Raw genomic sequence first — 18,684 nt, forward strand, 5'->3', positions numbered from 1 at the left:
GGTGTGCGCTGGTCCTGATTGCAGCCGAGTTCAGACACCGGTCCGGGCCGACGAGCGCCAGTCGCCCTGCAGACCGTGGGCTGGGCCCTGGAGCCCCTCGCACAGCCCGGGAATCCCCTCAAGGGCCCCCGCTGACTTACCACGGGCCTTGCGATTGGCTCACAACTTCCGCTTCCTTGGACGAAAATCAAACTCCGCGGTCCGCGGCCCGTGTCGAATCCTATTGGACAAGGCTGAAGATTATTGCTTTTCATTGGTTGTGGGGTGCCGGCAAGTGTGGTTGCGATCATTTGGGCCCGCTATTGGGCTTCTCCTTCAAGAGGGCGGGCTTTCCGCGAAGTCGCTTCCTCATAGGCGGAGCCAGCCGCGCGGGAGCGGAGAATCTCACGGTGTCCTGGGTCTTTTCACAGCCGGGATAGGGATCCGTACTTCACAGACGCCTAACGCCGTTAATGAGAGCAGTTGCCACAGGCCTCAGGAAAGGCTCATTCTCCATACGATGCCGTGACCCTTGTCCGCCCACTTCGTGATATCGCAGCTTATGATTTAATTACTTTTTCTTTTTCAAATACACAGCGGGTAGGGCGTTTGCCGTGCACAGGGCTGACCCGGGTTCGATTCCTCAGTCCCTCTCAGAGAGCCCGGCAAGCTACCCATAGCTACTCGATATGCCAAAAACAGTAACAAGTCTCACAATGGAGACGTTACTGGTGCCCGCTCGAGCAAATCGATGAACAATCGGATGACAGTGCTACAGTGCTTCTTTTTCAAAATTTTATTTTTATACAGTTGTTAACAATTTTAGTTGTTTTAATTATGTGATTTTTTTTCCATACCCACTGTACTCAGAGTTTACACCAAGCTCTGCACTCAGGAGTCACTCCAGGTGGGGGTGGGGAACTCACATGGGTGTCGAGATTGACCCCTAGTCTGCTGTGTGCAAGGCAAGCACCTTCCCCTACTATGCTATCTCCCATTTATCTAGATTTATTTAATTTTAATTTGTAATGTATAATGAGGTTTAAATGGAGTAATCTTTTGCTCTTATGTGGGTATTGATAACCCGGAAGAGCCTGGCAAACTCCCCGTGGCATATTCGATATGCCAAATACAGTAATAACAGGTCTCACTCCCCTGACCCTAAAAAGAGCCTCCAGTTGTTGGGAAAGACTAGTAAGGAGAGGCTGCTAAAATGGAGATGTTACTGGCGCCCGCTCGAGTAAACTGATGAACAGGGTAACAGTGATACAGTGATTATCTCTTTCAGCAAGTTCTTTGTCAAGTGTTTAGGGGACTAGCAGAAGCGCCCACACCACTCCTCTCCACACTTTACTTGGTTATTTTTCTTTATAACACAATCACACGTGTAGCTATGCTTCCCAGTTTTCCAAATTAAGATTGTAAAATGTAAAACAGGAACTTGGTTTAGGTCCAAGCTGAAAACCCAGTGCCTAATATGCACGTAACCGGCATTCAGTATTAAGCAACCATTCATTATATTAAATAATCATTATTAGAATGATTTGGAACTATAAAACGGGCAGGTTAAGGGGCAAGAGATAATGATGGCTTACGTAAGTAAGGTTTAAATAGCTAGAGAGATGGAGGGCAGGTGCTGGTAATGCATATTGGTAGAAAAACCATCTGCAGCCTAAACCTACCCAAGGGCTCAGACACAGGCCTGAAAACCTTTGAAGATGCGGAAGTCTGGGCCCAGAGCATCACTGGATCCCGGGCGAAAAGAGGTTCCACCGGCGGAACCAAGAACCATGTTAACAATATCACCACCAACTCAACTCCAAGTTCTCCCTCCCCCTTGGTACCCACCCTAGCAACAGACTGTAGGATGCTGTTTGGTAAAACTATGTATTTGGCAGCAGAAAAGGTGCGCATTTGCCATATCACTGCCTGAGATGCATATTTCCTTTATTTTACCTTGGGGTGCAATTGCCTGTATCTCCCCAAGATGTGTTCTTTCTTACCCTATAGCCAACTTTTGCTCGCATCCATTTCCATTCTAGGGGTTGGGGTACCCTGCATCTCCACTAGGTACTTTCTTACTCTATAGCATGTATACATCATCTTGGGATTTCACTGAGGATCTAGTTGGGTTTTGTATTTCCACTGTGAAGAAACACGTTCTTTCTTGAACATGTTATCTCTTTCCCTCTTTATTTCCCAAATGTGTCTATTTATATCCTCAAACTCTCTTCTGTGAGGAAAGGCGACGGACTTGGAAAGACAAAATCTAGAGCTCTCCTTTCCTGCAAAAGTCAAAAAAGTGGGTTCCATGCTTAGATGAAAATTTCCCACATCAGGGAAAACAAGTGAAACATGGGTACGGTTTTATGACCACCTTGGAGGGCTGTTGAGATGGCAGGTCTATACCATTCCAGTGCTCAGAGCAGACCAACATGGAGCTAGATTTTCCCTAGGTTATCGTGAGGCAATACTCTAGTCGACGCTGCGACTTCTTTCTCCTCTTCATGTAAGCCACAAGAGGAACCAAATGTTCCTTACAGGGTGAGAGTTTTTCTTTTGCACTCCCAAACATAAATCTTGACAATCTTTGATGAGGTGGACATGCACTATTTCTCACTTATAAAATCTTATTTCCTTAACTTTTAGGATCACACAATTCAGGAAAGTTCTGAATTGACAGAGCTATCTTTTCTATTGCTTTTGTCCAAAAATATGGTGGGTTTCTTTTGAAGATCCTCCTACCTTGAGCTATGCCACTCCTATTTTTTTTTCTTTTTGCACACGGGTTCCTCCTGCACTCAGGAATTACTCCTGGCAGTGCTGGAGAACCACATGGGATGCTGGGAATTGAACCCAGGTTGGCCGTGTGCAAAGCAAACGGCCTACCCACTGTGCCATCACTCAGAGCCCCACTTCTTGTATTTTCTATTTTTCATTTGATTCAATTTTCAAACTTTCCCTCAAGAGTATCTAAAAGGTTAACTAACCTTGGCAGGCATTTCTGGCTACACTGTGGTAACCCAATTGATCCAGTCAACCCAATTCTTACTGTGCCTTATCCTTAGTACAAAAACAACAATTTTGACTGGCTAATTGGTGACTCTCCTGTTCACAAATGGTCAAAACGTTTCTCCAATTCACGGTATGCTACTTAAATTCTTGTATACCAGAGAAACATTTACCAGGGGAAGAACTTAAAGGGCTACAAACCATGCTTTGCCCAAGAAAAGTCCCATTTAGTTCCCTCTGTCTAACACAACTTCCAAATAAATACAATGCCAGACCAGTCTGTATCAGTTTGGCGTTTATGGGCGAGGAAAAAAAAAAAAGTCTTCTTTTTCCTTTTTAGGCCACATACCATGCACTGCTGGGCTCCAGGCCTCACATTTAGACTCAAGCCTTTGTCCTAGCTCCTCTCATTTTTTACCTAACTGCAAATAAAAACGTGTTGAATCTAGATGTATTTTTCTAAAACCACTAATAGTTTATCATATTATATTCTGGATATCCAATAATTCTTATTCAATTGATCTCCATGCCCAATACAGTTCACTTTTCAGTGAACTGATAGGGTTGGTCTGGACAAAAGCTAAGGATGGTATTTAATCTAGCTAGCAATGTCCAGTGGAACTCCACTTGTCTTGCAACACAGCCTAAATTTCAGGCAATTATGTGAACTCAAATTACTATTACTTTAAAGGATAGAATGTAATATAGCACTCTGCCAAAGATAACAATAGCATCTCAAGATATTAATCATAAGGATTTCAGAATGAATTTCCTCTAGATAGGGTCTCTCATGTCCCTATGTTTTACGTTTTTTTTTTTTAAAGGAGGGGGAAGGAAAGGGGGGGAATACTGGCATCATTGGTGGAGAATGGGCACTGGTGGAAGGATGAGTACTTGATCATTCTATGAAACATAAGCACAAAAGTTTGTAAGTCTGTAACTATACCTCACAGTGATATATTTTTTTGAAATTATAAAAAAATAAAATAGAGGGGGAGTTCTATTCTACCTATACTTGAACCCACTCAAGGTTAGTAATATAGTACTAAATACTGACAATAAAACTAGTGGAAAACACATTTGAGACTTACTACCTCAATTACCCTCTACGCCTTTATGAATTGCTATTTCCTTCTAGTGACATAGTCCCCCAAAAAGGAGAGTCCCAGTGAGGGACAAGGATGAACACAGGGCAAGCTGTAAGGTACCCTGGGATCAAAAAGGGAAAAACTAAGCTGCGATGAGCAAAACGGCAAAAGCAGAGTCACAGAACACTGTCATGACCCAAAAAGTAACCTGAATAAGGGTCCTGCTAGGGTTAGGAAAGACTAACCTGAGGACTGTAGTCCAGAATACATAGCAGGATGTCCCCAGGAAAAGCCAACCTTTAAGCTTAATATATTTGTGTTCATACAAAATTACTAGAAGTATTAGTATTCAATATGATTGTTGAAATGGATTACTAGCTGAGCAAAGAAAGGAATCCCTAAATGGGACCACACACTTGAGTGGATCTCCTAGTAACTTGGAGTGCTAAATCCCTCAGGTGAGATTTTGTCTGTTGATCTCCTAGATGACCTTCCCCTGAAGGCTTGGCATCTGTTTATTGCAATAACGTATTCAACCCCACTTATGTGTACCCTCACCCTTTATGATTTCTATATAACTACTGGGGGAGGGGGGAAACGGGGGAATACACTGTGGAAGAGATAACGCTGTTAAGAGAGAAGTAGAGAAAATGACACTGCAGAATCAAACATCTATGCTGTAGAATGAAGATGTAAGGATGGGGATGAGAATGAAATAAAGTCACTGATTACCAACTAGCCTGGGGCCCTAAGTCCTTCATTCTCCTGTGGGCTCTGGCCAGCCTGAGTAGGCGTTTCTCTGCCACCAAACTCAACCGCGCCTACACCTTTGAACTCACAGTAGAGTGCTTGTCTTACATGCAGCAAACCCTGGTTCAATCACAGGCATTCCATATGGTTCCCCAAGAGTAATACCTGAATGCAGAGCCAGAAGAAACCCATGCATTTCACTGGTTGTGGCCCCAAAACAAACAAAACAAAAATTACCTTCCAGAGTCTTATTCCTACTTTGTATTCTCCAAACCACATATAGACATTAGCACCCCTAATGTTGACACTTGATCTTTTCCATTTTTCTATGATAAACTCAGTCTTCAATACTGTCACGTCATAGTAGCAAGAGTTCCTTTAATAATCCCAGATAAGTTATCTTAAAATTGTTTTACTTTGGGACACACCTATGTTCAAGGCTTACTCCTCGATATGCTAAGCAACCATTCCTAGCAGACTCCTTGGGACTTAGTTAGAATCCAGATCAGGCACATGCAAGGCAAGTGCCTTACCCAATATATTTCTCCTATCCCGAATAGTGAATGATTTCTCAAAAACTTTACCGATGGACATAGTATTATGAGTCTCCAAAATATATGCATTATTTTTTTAATGTTTCAACAAAGGAATTGTGAATTACTGGTAATTCTGTATCACTGCATCATTGTTACCCTGTTGTTCATCGATTTGCTCGAGCGGGCACCAGTAACTTCTCACAATTACTGGTAGTTCCAGCTGATAAATTCCAATTTAATACAGCAATTACCTGAGTGAAATATGATCCAGAACTGAAAAGTTCAGCATCAGGTAGCACAGCGAATCCTGACAGGGAGATAGATTTTTACATACTATCAGGTAGAAAATTTTCCATTCTCATTCTTCTTGCTCTACTTTTTAAAATACATCCAGTTGCAAGAATTAGATGCAGAGAAAATAACCACCTAACATTTTCATCGTTTTGTTTTTAAAATCAAATGCCCTCCTGGGTTCTATGGTTTGAATTTGACCTTACTTCATCTCTTGGAAAGCTCTTTAAGTACTTTAGAAAGCGATTGAAAGGGACCCAGGAAGTACAGCATATGGAGCTAGGAGCAGTACACCACCCCTTCCTCCTCCCCCTCCCCAAGCTCTACTGAAAAGCAGTTCTGCTTTATCTTATACTCAATAATCGAGTATTTATGCAACCAAGCACAACGCTAAATTCTAAACAATATAAGCTATGTAAATAGGATAACTTGCTAGATTATAAAAATATGCTACATTCGGGCTGGACTGATAGCACAGCAGGTAGGGCATTTGCCTTGCACACGGCCGACCCGGGTTCCATTTCCAGCATCTCATGTGGTCCCCCGACCACCGCCAGGAGTAATTCCTGAATGCAGAGCCAGGAGTAACCCCTGTACTTCACTGGGAGTGACCCAAAAAGAAAAAAGAAATGTTGCATTGAATAAGCATTGTGATCTTTGCTAGGTATAAATCTTAGATAGTACAAAAGAGGAGGGCAGTAAGGCAAAAACCTCAGAAAAGCAGAATGATGAAAACTTGAGCTGAAACTAGTATGGTAGCGTAACTTATTTACTTTTAAAAGTATGTAACATTAAAACCAATAAATTTAAGCATGCACAAATTCTTCACGTGGGTAATGCTTTAAAGGAATGGTTTAAATCATGAACAACTTTGTAACTGTATATCTGTGATACAATATAAAAATCTTAAAAAATTAAAATTAAAAAAAATTTTTAAAGGAACAGTTTGACACTTAAGTCAAAAGATGTGTCTTAGTACACAAGAAAAGAAAAAACTTTGAAATTTTATTGGAAATCAAATTCTTTGTCATTATTAACTACTGGAGTTAGAAAGGAATAAGGTCCTACAATAACAAATATCATTAAGATTGGACTCAAAATCTACAAGTTCTATGTTGTATAAATAAATGATTTAAAATTGCCCACTATGAAACTCCCCTGAGAGTAGTCAAGATGAGAGTAAGGGTTAAAAAATTTTAGAGTAAGATTTTTCCCACTGCAAAGCCCACATTGTCCCTTGAACCATTATCTCTCTCCTCACTTCTGTAAGTAAATTCTCTTAATAGAACCTATTTTATTTCACTTAAAAAATTTTTTACAAGTATTTACCAACCCATGGGGAAAAAAAAATCATTTTTTTAATTTGTATCAGTACTTTCCCTAAGAAATAAATTGGTGTTCTAAAATCTAGAAACCCTGTAAATTAGTGGTACAGAATAGACACAGAAATGGTCTGAAAATCAGGTAAATAAACAACACCTACTACCACTTATGACAGTTTATTGGCATATAACAATTTACAAGGGTCCCTGTTGTATTATACATCACACTGAGTAAGAATCGTTTAGCCATCTACATTCATTCTTATTGGGTAATATTTTTTCGTGAATTATATTTTAATTCCCAATACCTGATTTTAACTGTGACAAAGGGGAACCATAATAACTCCTTAATAGGTTGCAATTGGGAAAAACATATTTTGCTCTTTATATTAAAATTCATAGGATGTTCAAAGTTATACACCACTAAGGACTGAGTCATGGTCTTACACAGCTTTCTTAATCCCTTCTGGAAAATTCCTTTGGTTTTCATTTTCTTTCTCCACATACTGTTAATGCAGGTATCAAATTATTATTTTCTGGCACTTGCAAACAAGTATTTTCACCAGAAGAATCATACAGCTTTTACAAAATGACTTGAACATTAAGTAAAATCATGGCATAAAAAAATACATACTGGTTACTTTTTATATGGGTAGCTCTAGAAAAAGGTAATATCCACAATAGCATTTCATTGCAGAGTTATCATAATCAGCCTGTTCAATCCTGTTTGCTCAAATTTAAGAGACTAGAAATAACCAAATAACATATTATTTGGATTAAACCAATTATCTTTTTTCTTAGGGCTTATCTGGCTTTATTCCCACTGCTATCCAGTTTTTCAGTGAATTCCCTTTTTCCTACTGTCTTAAGTAGAAAAGCAAAACCGCACATTTAGTAATGCACTGAGATTCAGTGTCTAGCCAAATAGCTATAGAGCTATTAAATAGCCAAATTTAATTGTATAAAACTAAAGTCATAAAAATTTTCCTAGGTTAGAGATCAAATCCATGTTGCTTTAGCATGTAATTTAGTACTATTCTGACTAGATTATGCCCTACTTAACCAACACATCTGCTTAGACAATACTTCCTCTGCTCTAGTAACTATTTCAGATTGACCCCCCCAAAAAAAGAAGCTATCATGCAACACTAAAGATTTTAGGGTCACAATAATAATATAGAGCTTGTTTTCATTTTCCCACTATCAGCTTCTTGCCCCTGAGGTGCTAGAAGCTTTGCAAATCTGATACCAAAGACGATAAGAGCCAAAGAATCAATGTCTTTAAAAGTTTACACAAACAGAATAAGCATTATCTCCACTGAATGCAAACGTACATAACTAATTCAAACTGAATTAAGTGAAAATTTAATTAAAATATGCTCATAAAGCACCATGACAACTTGAGAATTACTATTTTAGATTTTCATCTAAGAGCTATCAACAAAAGTTATTCACATTTGAAAAATTATCATCAATAAATTCTAGAATCCTTGGCAAGAAAAAAAAAGCAACTTTACTGTCGTCACTAAAAGACGGGGAAGAAGTCAAGTTAGAGCAAGGTTGCAGCAATTTTTCTGTCAACATTTATTTTATTAGTGACTGAAAAATCAAAAACACTATATTAACAATATGTCCTGCTTTTTTCCTTTTAACTAGATTACAACCTAATGTTTCAACTGTCCAAAAGTTCAAATAAATACTTAAATTATGAAATCAGGCACATTTAATATATCATGTTCTTTTGCAGGATAAATCCTCTTTCATACCAACACCAGTATTACACTAGGTTTTGCTGTTTCTGTTTGGTTTTTTCAGTAAGACATTCTGTACAAATGGTGTTTTTATTTGCAATGGTATTACATATTACAAATCAATTTACTCTCTGAAAGAGCTGATACCTAAGACCATGACTCAAACTTTCAATAAGAGAAAGAGAACACTGAATTTTAAACCCAAATGAATACTCCTAAGAAAGTTTTTGTAAGACATTTTGCTCTCAATAAAAAAAAGAAAAAAATTCCTTAATTCTATTTAATTTTGAGTAGCCTGTTTAATGACAAAGCTTTTTTCTTCCTTAAATATTTGCTGAAATGTTAAACTAGTTTACCAAAGTAACCTTTCTGTGGTATACTTCAAGAATTAGTCACCCTATAGTGTAGTGTGCTTGAATTAAAGAACTGTTAAACATTAAAGATGTATAGTTAAAATATTTAGTGTGGTCTCTATAAACAATTTCTGTTCAGAGATTTATATGTAGAGCTAACGTTTATACTTCAGGATAAACATTAACAAACAGGGAGGGAAGAGAATCAGAACTTTCACAGAGCTGTACTTGACCATATCTTATAGACAAAGCAGAAATACAATGCATATAACAAAAACAGTAAAAGTATTTTTTTAAAAGGTGATATTACAAATATGGTACGTAACAATTTTCTACTTTATTTCAGTACAATTTTCAACATACAGTCTACTATTTTTCAAGATATTTGAAGACTTAAAAACAAAATTTCTATAGACTAGTTGCAAACAGTAAAATTTAAGTAAAATGCTTACATTCTTATTTGAAAACAAAAATAAGGTAAAAAAAATGGCGGGTGCAAGTTCTGCTCTCTGTTGCAATCTCACTTCAGATTTACTATTCCTAAAAACAAAAGAAAGAAAATTATAATTAGCAGAGGTATGAGATAGGATCAACAATCTTTACTGTTCTAAAAATTAATTAAAAATGCCCAGAGAGGGGCCGGAGCGATAGCACAGCGGGTGTTTGCCTTGCACACGGCCGACCCGTGTTCAATCCCCGGCATCCCATATGGTGCCCCAAGCACCGCCAGGAGTAATTCCTGAGTGCAAAGCCAGGAGTAACCCCTGAGCATTGCTGGGTGTGACCCAAAAAGAAAAAAAAAAAAAAAAAGCCCAGAGAACACATAAAAAATATGTTACTGGCTAACAAGTAGCAATCTCCTACCTTTTCTTCTTTGCGTCTGTCCTTCTTTTCTTCATTATTTTCCAAAGTTTCTTCTTCATCTTCAACAATTCCATCCCCTTGGTATTTGTCATGAGTCCATTTTGGACTGCTACCTGATTTTTTGAAGTTAAAACGCCCTCTGCCACGTTGAAAAGTACCACGACCTCTTCCTCTTTTGGCCCAATAATCCACACCATCATCTCTGTCATCATGCTACAGAAAGGTTAAGAACAATTATCACTACAATTACTTTGAAGTAAAGAATTTCTTTTAAAGAAAATAGTACCAACTAAAAGATCTTAAGAATTACATAAGATCATAATTTAAAATCCTACTGACAAATTACCAAATGCTTTCTTTTCAGCAGGTCGACTTTAGGGGGGAGGAACTCCAAATCAATGATAGTGAATTTTTTGTTGAGATATTGAATGTAATCAAAGTAAAGTGAAAGTAAATTGAAATTTACCAGTTACACATGCGGGGTGGGGGGCTGGGGAGGTGGAGGGAAGGGGGAAGGTATACCGTGATTCTTGGTGGTGGAATATGTGCACTGGTGAAGGGATGGGTGTTTGAGCATTGTATAACTGAGACTTAAACCTGAAACTTTTGTAACTTTCCACATGGTGATTCAATTAAAAAAAAAAAGAAAGAAAAATGTGCAAGGGTCACAAGATGTGTCGACATGTTACTCATGGAGAATCATCTCAGCCTTCTTTAACATTTCTGACATATGCTGTACTCCATGTAGTCAGGTGATTCTATGGATTTTATAAATACATATCCCTTGTTAATATCTATTATTATTCCTATAAGAGAAGGTATCTAAATTCTCAACTAATATGTCTGTTTGATGATGTAGTGTGTGACCAGAGATAAATGCAAGCTGATGGTCACACAGGGCATTGAACCAATAACATTTTACTCAGAAAGTCAACTATAAGTTATATATTAGATTGTCAGACACTAGAAGCAAAGGTGAGCTTCTCTATTACTTGCCTTGGTATTGTCAATAAAACATTAATGACATTTAAAAAAAATCCTACTGCGATTTCAATCTAGATCATTAATGATACATCTTCAGAATGAGGGAACCTAATATGCCAATCATGCTGGCATAATCCCTTACAGTATCCTCAACCTTTTCATTCCTCAACCTGTAGTGATTCTAGTCCCACCTGAATTTTTCTTAATTAAAAACTGTTCCTTGGGGGCTGGAGCAATAGCACAGCAGGTAGGGCGTTTGCCTTGCACACAGCCAACCCGGTTGGATTCTCAGCATCCCATATAGTTTCCCCCAAGCACCTCCAGGAGGAATTCCTGAGTGCAGAGACAGGATTAACCCATGCATCACAGGGTGTGACCCAAAAAGATGTGGGGACAACAAAAAAACTGTCTTTAATCAAAACAATCTACAAATTTGAAAATTGCATTTATATAAGCTATGGTTGCAACACACCAAAAAAGTCTTTTTATAAGAAAACAGGGATCATGCAATACCTGCACATTCTATGGAGTTTTGATATTAAGACACAAATTTTTTCAACTATGTGTACAAGCATCTTTTACAACAAAAGGCACATTGTGCATATTATGTATTACAGATCATCCTGTTATCAAGACTATGAAAGTTATCAAGACTATGAAAGAACACTAACCAATTTCTAATAATCTCTATCAAATGGAAGTTCACTAGATTAAGAGTATGGTTTCCATAAAAACAGAAAATATCAACGTTTGTATAAGCTGCATTATGTTAAAAGATTTCAACTACAAACTGTTGTAGTTGTACAAGTAGTTGTCTGCCACTAAAATTGGATTCTGGTCCCCTTTTGTTATAAGCACACCAAACTCTGTGGAGTTTATATTGTTTGTGGTATTTAAACATTATTTCAAAAATTACCAGCAAACTGCATGACTATTTTCTCACTTTTTGAGGGAGAGAGTCTTGAAGGAACAGTTAAATGATCTGTAAAAATACCGACTTAAGTATCCAATAAACAAGCTCTCAATAAACATGGCAATAATGTTTACAGAGTGCTTGTTAAGAAAATGGCACTATTCTGAAGTCTTTCATAAACTTGCTCATCTAATCCCAATAGTAACTAAAATAGTATTACTAACATTTTCAGGGATAAAATGAGTCAGAGATGAGGCCAGAGCAGTAGGATAGCTTTGTGCTTGCCTTGCACAAAGCCAACCCTGACATCTCATATGGTCGCCCAAACACCACCAGGATTAACTCTTAAGCGCAGAGCCAGGAGTAACCCCTGAGCATTGCTGGGAGTGGCTCGAAAACAAATTTTTTAAAAATGAGGCACAGAGAGGTAAAATGACTTGTCAAAAGGCCATGGTTAACCCTTTCTGCTATCCTATGACCATCAATAGACTTCCCAGGTAATAAATGATAACCGTTAAGGTAGTAAGAGCAAAAACAAATCACTGGTAACTGATACGCATTAAATTAGGCAGTAGTTTTAAATCCTTTTCTCAAACAGGCTCAGCTTTAAGATTATACTGAGTTATTCACGAAGGTATCCTGGCAGTTACCAGTGACAGTTTGATGACAAAATAACTGAAGTTCTTCGATCAGTGTATTAACCTTATTACAAATTTAATTATCAGGTAGTAAAGTGAAGTGCTACTGTAGACAGCTAGAAACGTTAGGCCACTTTAGAACCAAGATCTTCTGAATCGTATCTACACAGAATGAAGTTTCAAAGGACTAATTTATGAAAACTTCAACCTATAAAACAATTTCCTCAACAAGAATTTTTGCTTCCTCAGGAAACAACAATGAGTATTTGCCACTTCCTCGCTTTCTTATTTTTGTTCCAATTCTTTATAATATCCAGCCCTCCAGAAAATTTCAGGTTCTAACTTTGGAAAACTCTGTATTTCACATTAAAATGAAGTTAACATACTAGAGGATAAAACTAAAATACAAAATTAATCCTGGAGAAATCATATGGTCCCTTCAGAAACCTGGATCTGAAGATGCAAACATTCCTGGTAAACCATGATTTTAATCAAGCTGCTCACTCTCTGTATCTCAGTGGTTTACATATGTATAAACGAACTACTGGTCCTATGTCAAAATTACTTTTGAATGTGAAATACTCAAATTTGTTTTTAAACCTAAAACAAGTTTTTAATTTCCCCCTTGACTTAAACAACAAGGTCTACGAAGTTGTTCATTATACATTTGTTATAGGCATTTATTATTCCAACATCAATTCCAACCACCAGTGGAACCCTCCTCCCACCACTGTCTCCATTTTCCCAATCCCCAAAGTCTGCCCCATTAGCAGGCACAAAAATGTATTTTATATTGGTTATTACAACTAAATGGCTAATGGAATTATCAAAAAAATACTCTAGTAAAAGAAAATTTGTGTAAATTGTATCTCATCATGGGGTCATTAAGTTCTTGTCTGAAGGTTTTGAGCTGTTCTTTGCTGAGTGTCCTGTGTTTAAAGTTCTTGTTTATTAGATCTTCAGTTGGCTTCTATTTACTCTCCCATCTACTTTAGTGTGCTCCTACTGAGATATTAGTATAGAAGAATTTGGAATTGTGTGGCCACAAGCGCTTAGTAGGCAGCAGTTGTGAGATATAGGTGTGGCTGTAGGGCTTCCTGAAGTGGTGGGGCACCCTCCCCTACTCTTAAGACCCAATTTCTCACCCTGAAGACCCATGTACCTGGAATTTTTCCCAGTTTGGCATCTCTGCAGATTAGTTCGAAGGCAGTGAAGCTGGGCCTCTGAAAGGTTCAAGAGGCAGCTGTGGGGTGTAACTGCCACTGCTGGGCTTCAGCAGGGCAGGTACCCAGGCACCGCCTCCTAAGGGTGCCTCATAGTGTTCTGGCAGAAGACCAGACCCCCAGTGAGTTTTTGTGGATTGTTGATCTCTCCAAGATTTAACTGTGAAATCTGTAAAGCTTGGCTGATGTATGAGCTTACATGGCAGTGGTTGTGGACATAGGTGTGGCAATAAGGGAGTAGCGGAGGCTGCCCACCCCTACACGAATTTAATTCTTAAGATGGGCAAATAGGGGCAAGCGAAGAGTAAAGTGGGTAGGGCACTTGCATTTCATTCAGCTGACCTGTGTTGCGACACCTCCCAAAGTGATTTCTGAGTGCGAGCCAGGTGCAACCAAAAAAAGATAAAAATAAATAACAGTATACAAATTTTAACTAGAACAGGTCCTACTACCTGTTAAGAGGCTGCACTTTTAAAAACACATTCTTCTTTACTAAAAAGGTGCCTAATTATTTTGTGCATTTTACGTTGCTGGATGCCACCTATGGGGGGGGGAGGGAAAAGGAACTGTGGGATAATGGTGGGGAAATACTGATACACTATGAGTGGGCGTGGTGTCAGTATATATACAAGTTGTTTTTTTTTTTTGGGGGGGGGGAAGCGGTCAGGCCCTGGAGTGATCAGGCCTCACTCCTGGCTATGGTCAGAAACCATTCCTGGTAATCAAACCCAGGTCAGCCTCATTTAAGTGCCCAGTCCACTGTACTCTCTTCTCCAGTACCCCTCCCACCAAGTATTGAGACAAAATTATCCGTATTATAAATTATGATGCCTCAATAAAAATATTTTAAATGTTAAAGGTAATTTTTAAATAAAGTGATTATGTTTCAAATTAAGGTCCAAACTACTGAAAATGACATTCGAGTGTCGTAGAAAAATGAAGTCATCTAAATGACACATTTGTGCAAAATGTGCAAAAACAACTATAATGAATTTGCTTACTGCTCACTTTCCTAATTTTCAACCCTTCATTGACCCTAAATTTCTGGCAAAATACAATACCCATTCCTCACCTAACACTTCAAACTTCATTAACTATCCACTACACATCTCCACTTGATTTAGCAGAGCACTTTACAAAACTGAAATCTTTCCTTCACCAGCATTCCCTATCTGCAGAGATTCCTCTTGCAGTTGGGGGACAAGGACAACCTCTGAATAGGTCCTTACAAATATTAACTTTTCTAAAATCTGATCCCTTAGTTCAAACTCTATCTCTGAGATTTGTTCCCATCCCCAAGTTTCTTTAAAATCTACCATAAAAAGTCCAATGTATTTTAGAACAGTGGTCTTCTACAACCTAGGTCCTGCAATTTTCTGAATTTTTCAAAACTTCAAACAGATCACCTAACTAAATTTTTCTAATTTAACAGTACTTAAAATTTAAGCCCAAAGCCAAGCTCTTCAACATAGTGACTCCAATCACACTCCCTCTGAAAATAACATTCTTAGAATGTTGTTTCTTCATTACTAGTTTCTACATCAATAATTCAAATTTTATATTTCTGTTCTTAGGAACTACCACAGAAGCAGTCTGTTAATACATGCATTCTTAAAGCAAAAAGCAAACGAATCAGTTAAAATTGTAACAAAATTCACTTTCCAAGCTGTCAACTCAAGCAAACTCCAAAAGCAAAATTTTTTCCTCAGAGAAGCACTACTGAACATGTACTGTACATTATACATAAAGAACTCTGCAAACTCATCAAAATACCCATAAGAGGTAAATGAAAACTACAATTCTGGTACTAGCCACTCTTCTCCAAAAAACAACTGATTCAAAATGCACCTTAACCTTAAACTTAGAGGGATTGGAGCAACAGCACAGCAGGTAGGGCGTTTGCCTTGCACGCGGCCAACCCAGGTTTGATTCCCAGCATCCTATATGGTCCCCCGAGCACCAACAGGGGTAATTCCTGACTGCAGAGCCAGGAGTAACCCCTGTGCATTGCCAGGTATGACCCAAAAAGCAAAAAAAAAACCTTAGAATATCAAGGATATTCATATATTCCAATATATTTACAGCAATGTGCGATTGTTAAATCTCGTACTATTACTCCTCTAACAGTACTATTTAATCCTTAATTGAGGAATTGTCTTCAGAAATATTACTTCCCTGAAGCTATGACGAAGTATTACGTTTTGTTTTTTTTTGTTTTTGTTTTTGTTTTTTTTTTGCTTTTTGGGTCACACCTGGCAATGCACAGGGGTTACTCCTGGCTCTGCACTCAGGAATCACCCCTGGCCATGCTCAGGGGACCATATGGGACGCTGGGATTTGAACCCAGGTCGGCCACGTGCAAGGCAAACGCCCTACCCGCTGTGCTATCTCTCCAGCCCCACAAAGTATTACTTTTGATAACAGTTTTAATATTTTCTTAAGTTTACATGTGCAATGAAGAATAAACTCCTACCCCTGTGGCAAACTTGAAAAAACTTCCATCTTACGTATAGTTCTTTCAGGACCCACCTTCCCTAGCTTTAGGCCCTGGAAAACTATCTCACAAGAGATAAGCATCACAAGAAACATAAATTATATAGTAACTTTACAAGTTTTGTGCCTTCCTTAATTTCCAATTAAAGTTAACCCCACCTTCCTGAGCTCTATAATAACCTAGCTGTGATGATAAAAGGTAAACCTTAATGAAAAACTTTTATAAGTGACACTATCATAGATAAATGTGAAACATTATGTTCTATGAATGTGGCTATCAAATCAAGTTATATTGGATAAGTTGGGTTTTTTTTTTACCACAAAGTAAAACAAGAAAAAAGAAACCCACATTTTCAAAACTTGCAATCTGGGTAATAAGTTTTTTTTAAAAGATTTCCTGTGTTATGGTGAAATATTCTCATAATACTGGCTACTTGTACTCAAATGTATTCACCCAGTAAGCTTTGAAAATTAATGCAAACCAAATAAACACAGATTTCTAACACCCACCAAGAAGTACTTCTTGCTCTTTGGGGTATATTCTGGATCCCATTCCTCTTCCTTCGGTCTCTTTTGAAAAGTAGTATTTGAGTTGTTTGGACCAGTATTTGTCCCAGCAAAAACTCCTCTGGCTCTTCCTCTGCCTCTAATTCGAAACTGATTAACATTAACAAAACTGTTTAGTAATGCAATCAAAAGGTATTTTAGTTACATGCAAACTCTAATTTTACTGCAGTAACAAATAACATGTTCTCTATTTTCCTAACTCTCATTTTAATAGCCTCTGAGGATTTTTATCTCATCAGAGGCATAAAGTTTCTACCTACTAAAGTTGAGCAGGTTAAGAAGAAATGCACAATGCACAATTAACTAACGTGTTAAGACAGCACATTTGATGGCCTGGAGCTATTATTTTAAAATTATCACGTTTGTTCTTTTTCCTTTTACTAATCAGAAGTGTTAATTCCTTTGAATTATCATAGGATCCCAAGTGATCAACTACACACCCATCACATTTTAATAAAGCCCTTCACCACTTGCTGAATGAACTAGTAAGTGAACTGTACTGACGGCACCAGAAAGAATGTTCCCTCAAGGTAAAAATCTAAATTTAAAAATCAAAAGATTCAAGATGTACTATTATGAAGTCATTGGGTAAATAACCATAACAAGTTTATGGGTACTATATGCTATAGGAAATTATTCTAAGACTAACATACATACAAAAAATACCTTGAATATAGCTACAATAAATGAGCATAAGGATTTAATTTTTACAAACTTTTTTATTGGGTGTGGCGAACCTTTCAGGTTTTCATGCTCCTGGGGCCAATCCCAGTGACCCTCAGCCAACTGAGCCAAATGGTTCAATGCTCAGACATGAGATGCAATGCTGGGACTATAGGGGACTTCCTAATAGTGCCTAAAGATCTCCAGGGCCACATCTGATCCTGACAGTATTTAGAACCTCCAGGACTATATCCAGCAAGGCCTGAATAATCAATCAGGTGGTGGCAGGTGATAGATGACATCAAGTGCTTGGGGTCTAATACATGTAACCTAAGTCCTCTATTTCCCCAGCAGCATATATGAAGAATTTTCTAGTATGGTATCTTTTTAAAAAAAAAATAATTAACAGGGATTGAATTTAGCACACCCATACAGCGGGTAGGGCATTTGCCTTGCACGCGGCCGACACAGGTTCGATTCTCAGCATCCTATATGGTCCCCTGAGCACTGCCAGGAGTAATTCCTGAGTGCAGAACCAGGAGTAACCCCTGTGCATTGCCAGGTGTGACCCCCCCCCCAAAAAAAATAATGAAAGAAGTGGGTCCCGATCATTTTCCATGACTCTTGGGTTCTGAAAGAAACATGAACAGTTACTGTTTCCAAAAATAAGTCGTTTATAGAGATGCTTTTAGATCTCAAATATGAAATTAGGGGGGGGAATGTAGTTTTCATTGTGTACAACAAATAATCCCATATGCAGCTCCTACTCCTCAGACCCCCTCAATGCCATTTCTACATTAAGTTTAACACTTAAAAATATTATTCTAAGTATTTCATTCTAAGGACTACTCTGACTATAGGGATGTTGTCATGTATAATGATAAATCATCTTACTTTCCTTATATGTCCTTTCAAACTTCCAAAAATAATTACATTACTTACAAAGGTTCCTCGTGGTCGGCTAACTCCTGCAAAGCCCGAGTATTCTTTCAATTCATGATGGGTTTTAAATTCTTCTTCTCGTTCCTTCTTACTCTCTTTTTCTTCTCGAGAACTGGGAGAAGAAGGTGATGCTGAAGACGATGAAGATCGAGAATGATCCTGCTCTCTACTTTTATGTTTACTGCAAAAGAAAGAAAGAAAACAAAAGAATATGTGCTATTTTTAAAAACGATAAAACCCTGCTGAATCTTCAAAAGAACTACCCCAATTGAAATTTTATGTAACTAAAATAATTGGGTGTTAATGACACAGTCT

The 18,684-nt window shown here is 38.1% G+C and overlaps 1 protein-coding gene across 5 annotated transcripts in view; it reads right to left on the reverse strand.

The window, feature by feature from the left end:
- Positions 1-7,139: 7,139 nt before the first annotated feature.
- The window catches only part of BCLAF1 (BCL2 associated transcription factor 1), a 28,575-nt gene continuing 17,030 nt past the window's right edge, over positions 7,140-18,684 (reverse strand). For 4 of the 5 annotated variants that reach the window (XM_055134951.1, XM_055134948.1, XM_055134950.1 and 1 more), the window contains 4 exons: positions 18,370-18,550; positions 16,708-16,854; positions 9,947-10,159; positions 7,140-9,622 (listed from right to left, as the gene is read on the reverse strand). In XM_055134951.1, coding sequence (XP_054990926.1) covers positions 9,617-9,622; positions 9,947-10,159; positions 16,708-16,854; positions 18,370-18,550 — 547 coding nt within the window. In that variant the 3' untranslated portion in view covers positions 7,140-9,616. Of the gene's footprint in view, positions 9,623-9,946; positions 10,160-16,707; positions 16,855-18,369; positions 18,551-18,684 lie in introns of those variants that run through there. The other variant, XR_008629762.1, reaches the window with a different exon arrangement.

This window comes from Sorex araneus, chromosome 4 (genome assembly GCF_027595985.1).
Source record: "Sorex araneus isolate mSorAra2 chromosome 4, mSorAra2.pri, whole genome shotgun sequence".
Taxonomy (NCBI): Eukaryota; Metazoa; Chordata; class Mammalia; order Eulipotyphla; family Soricidae; genus Sorex; species Sorex araneus.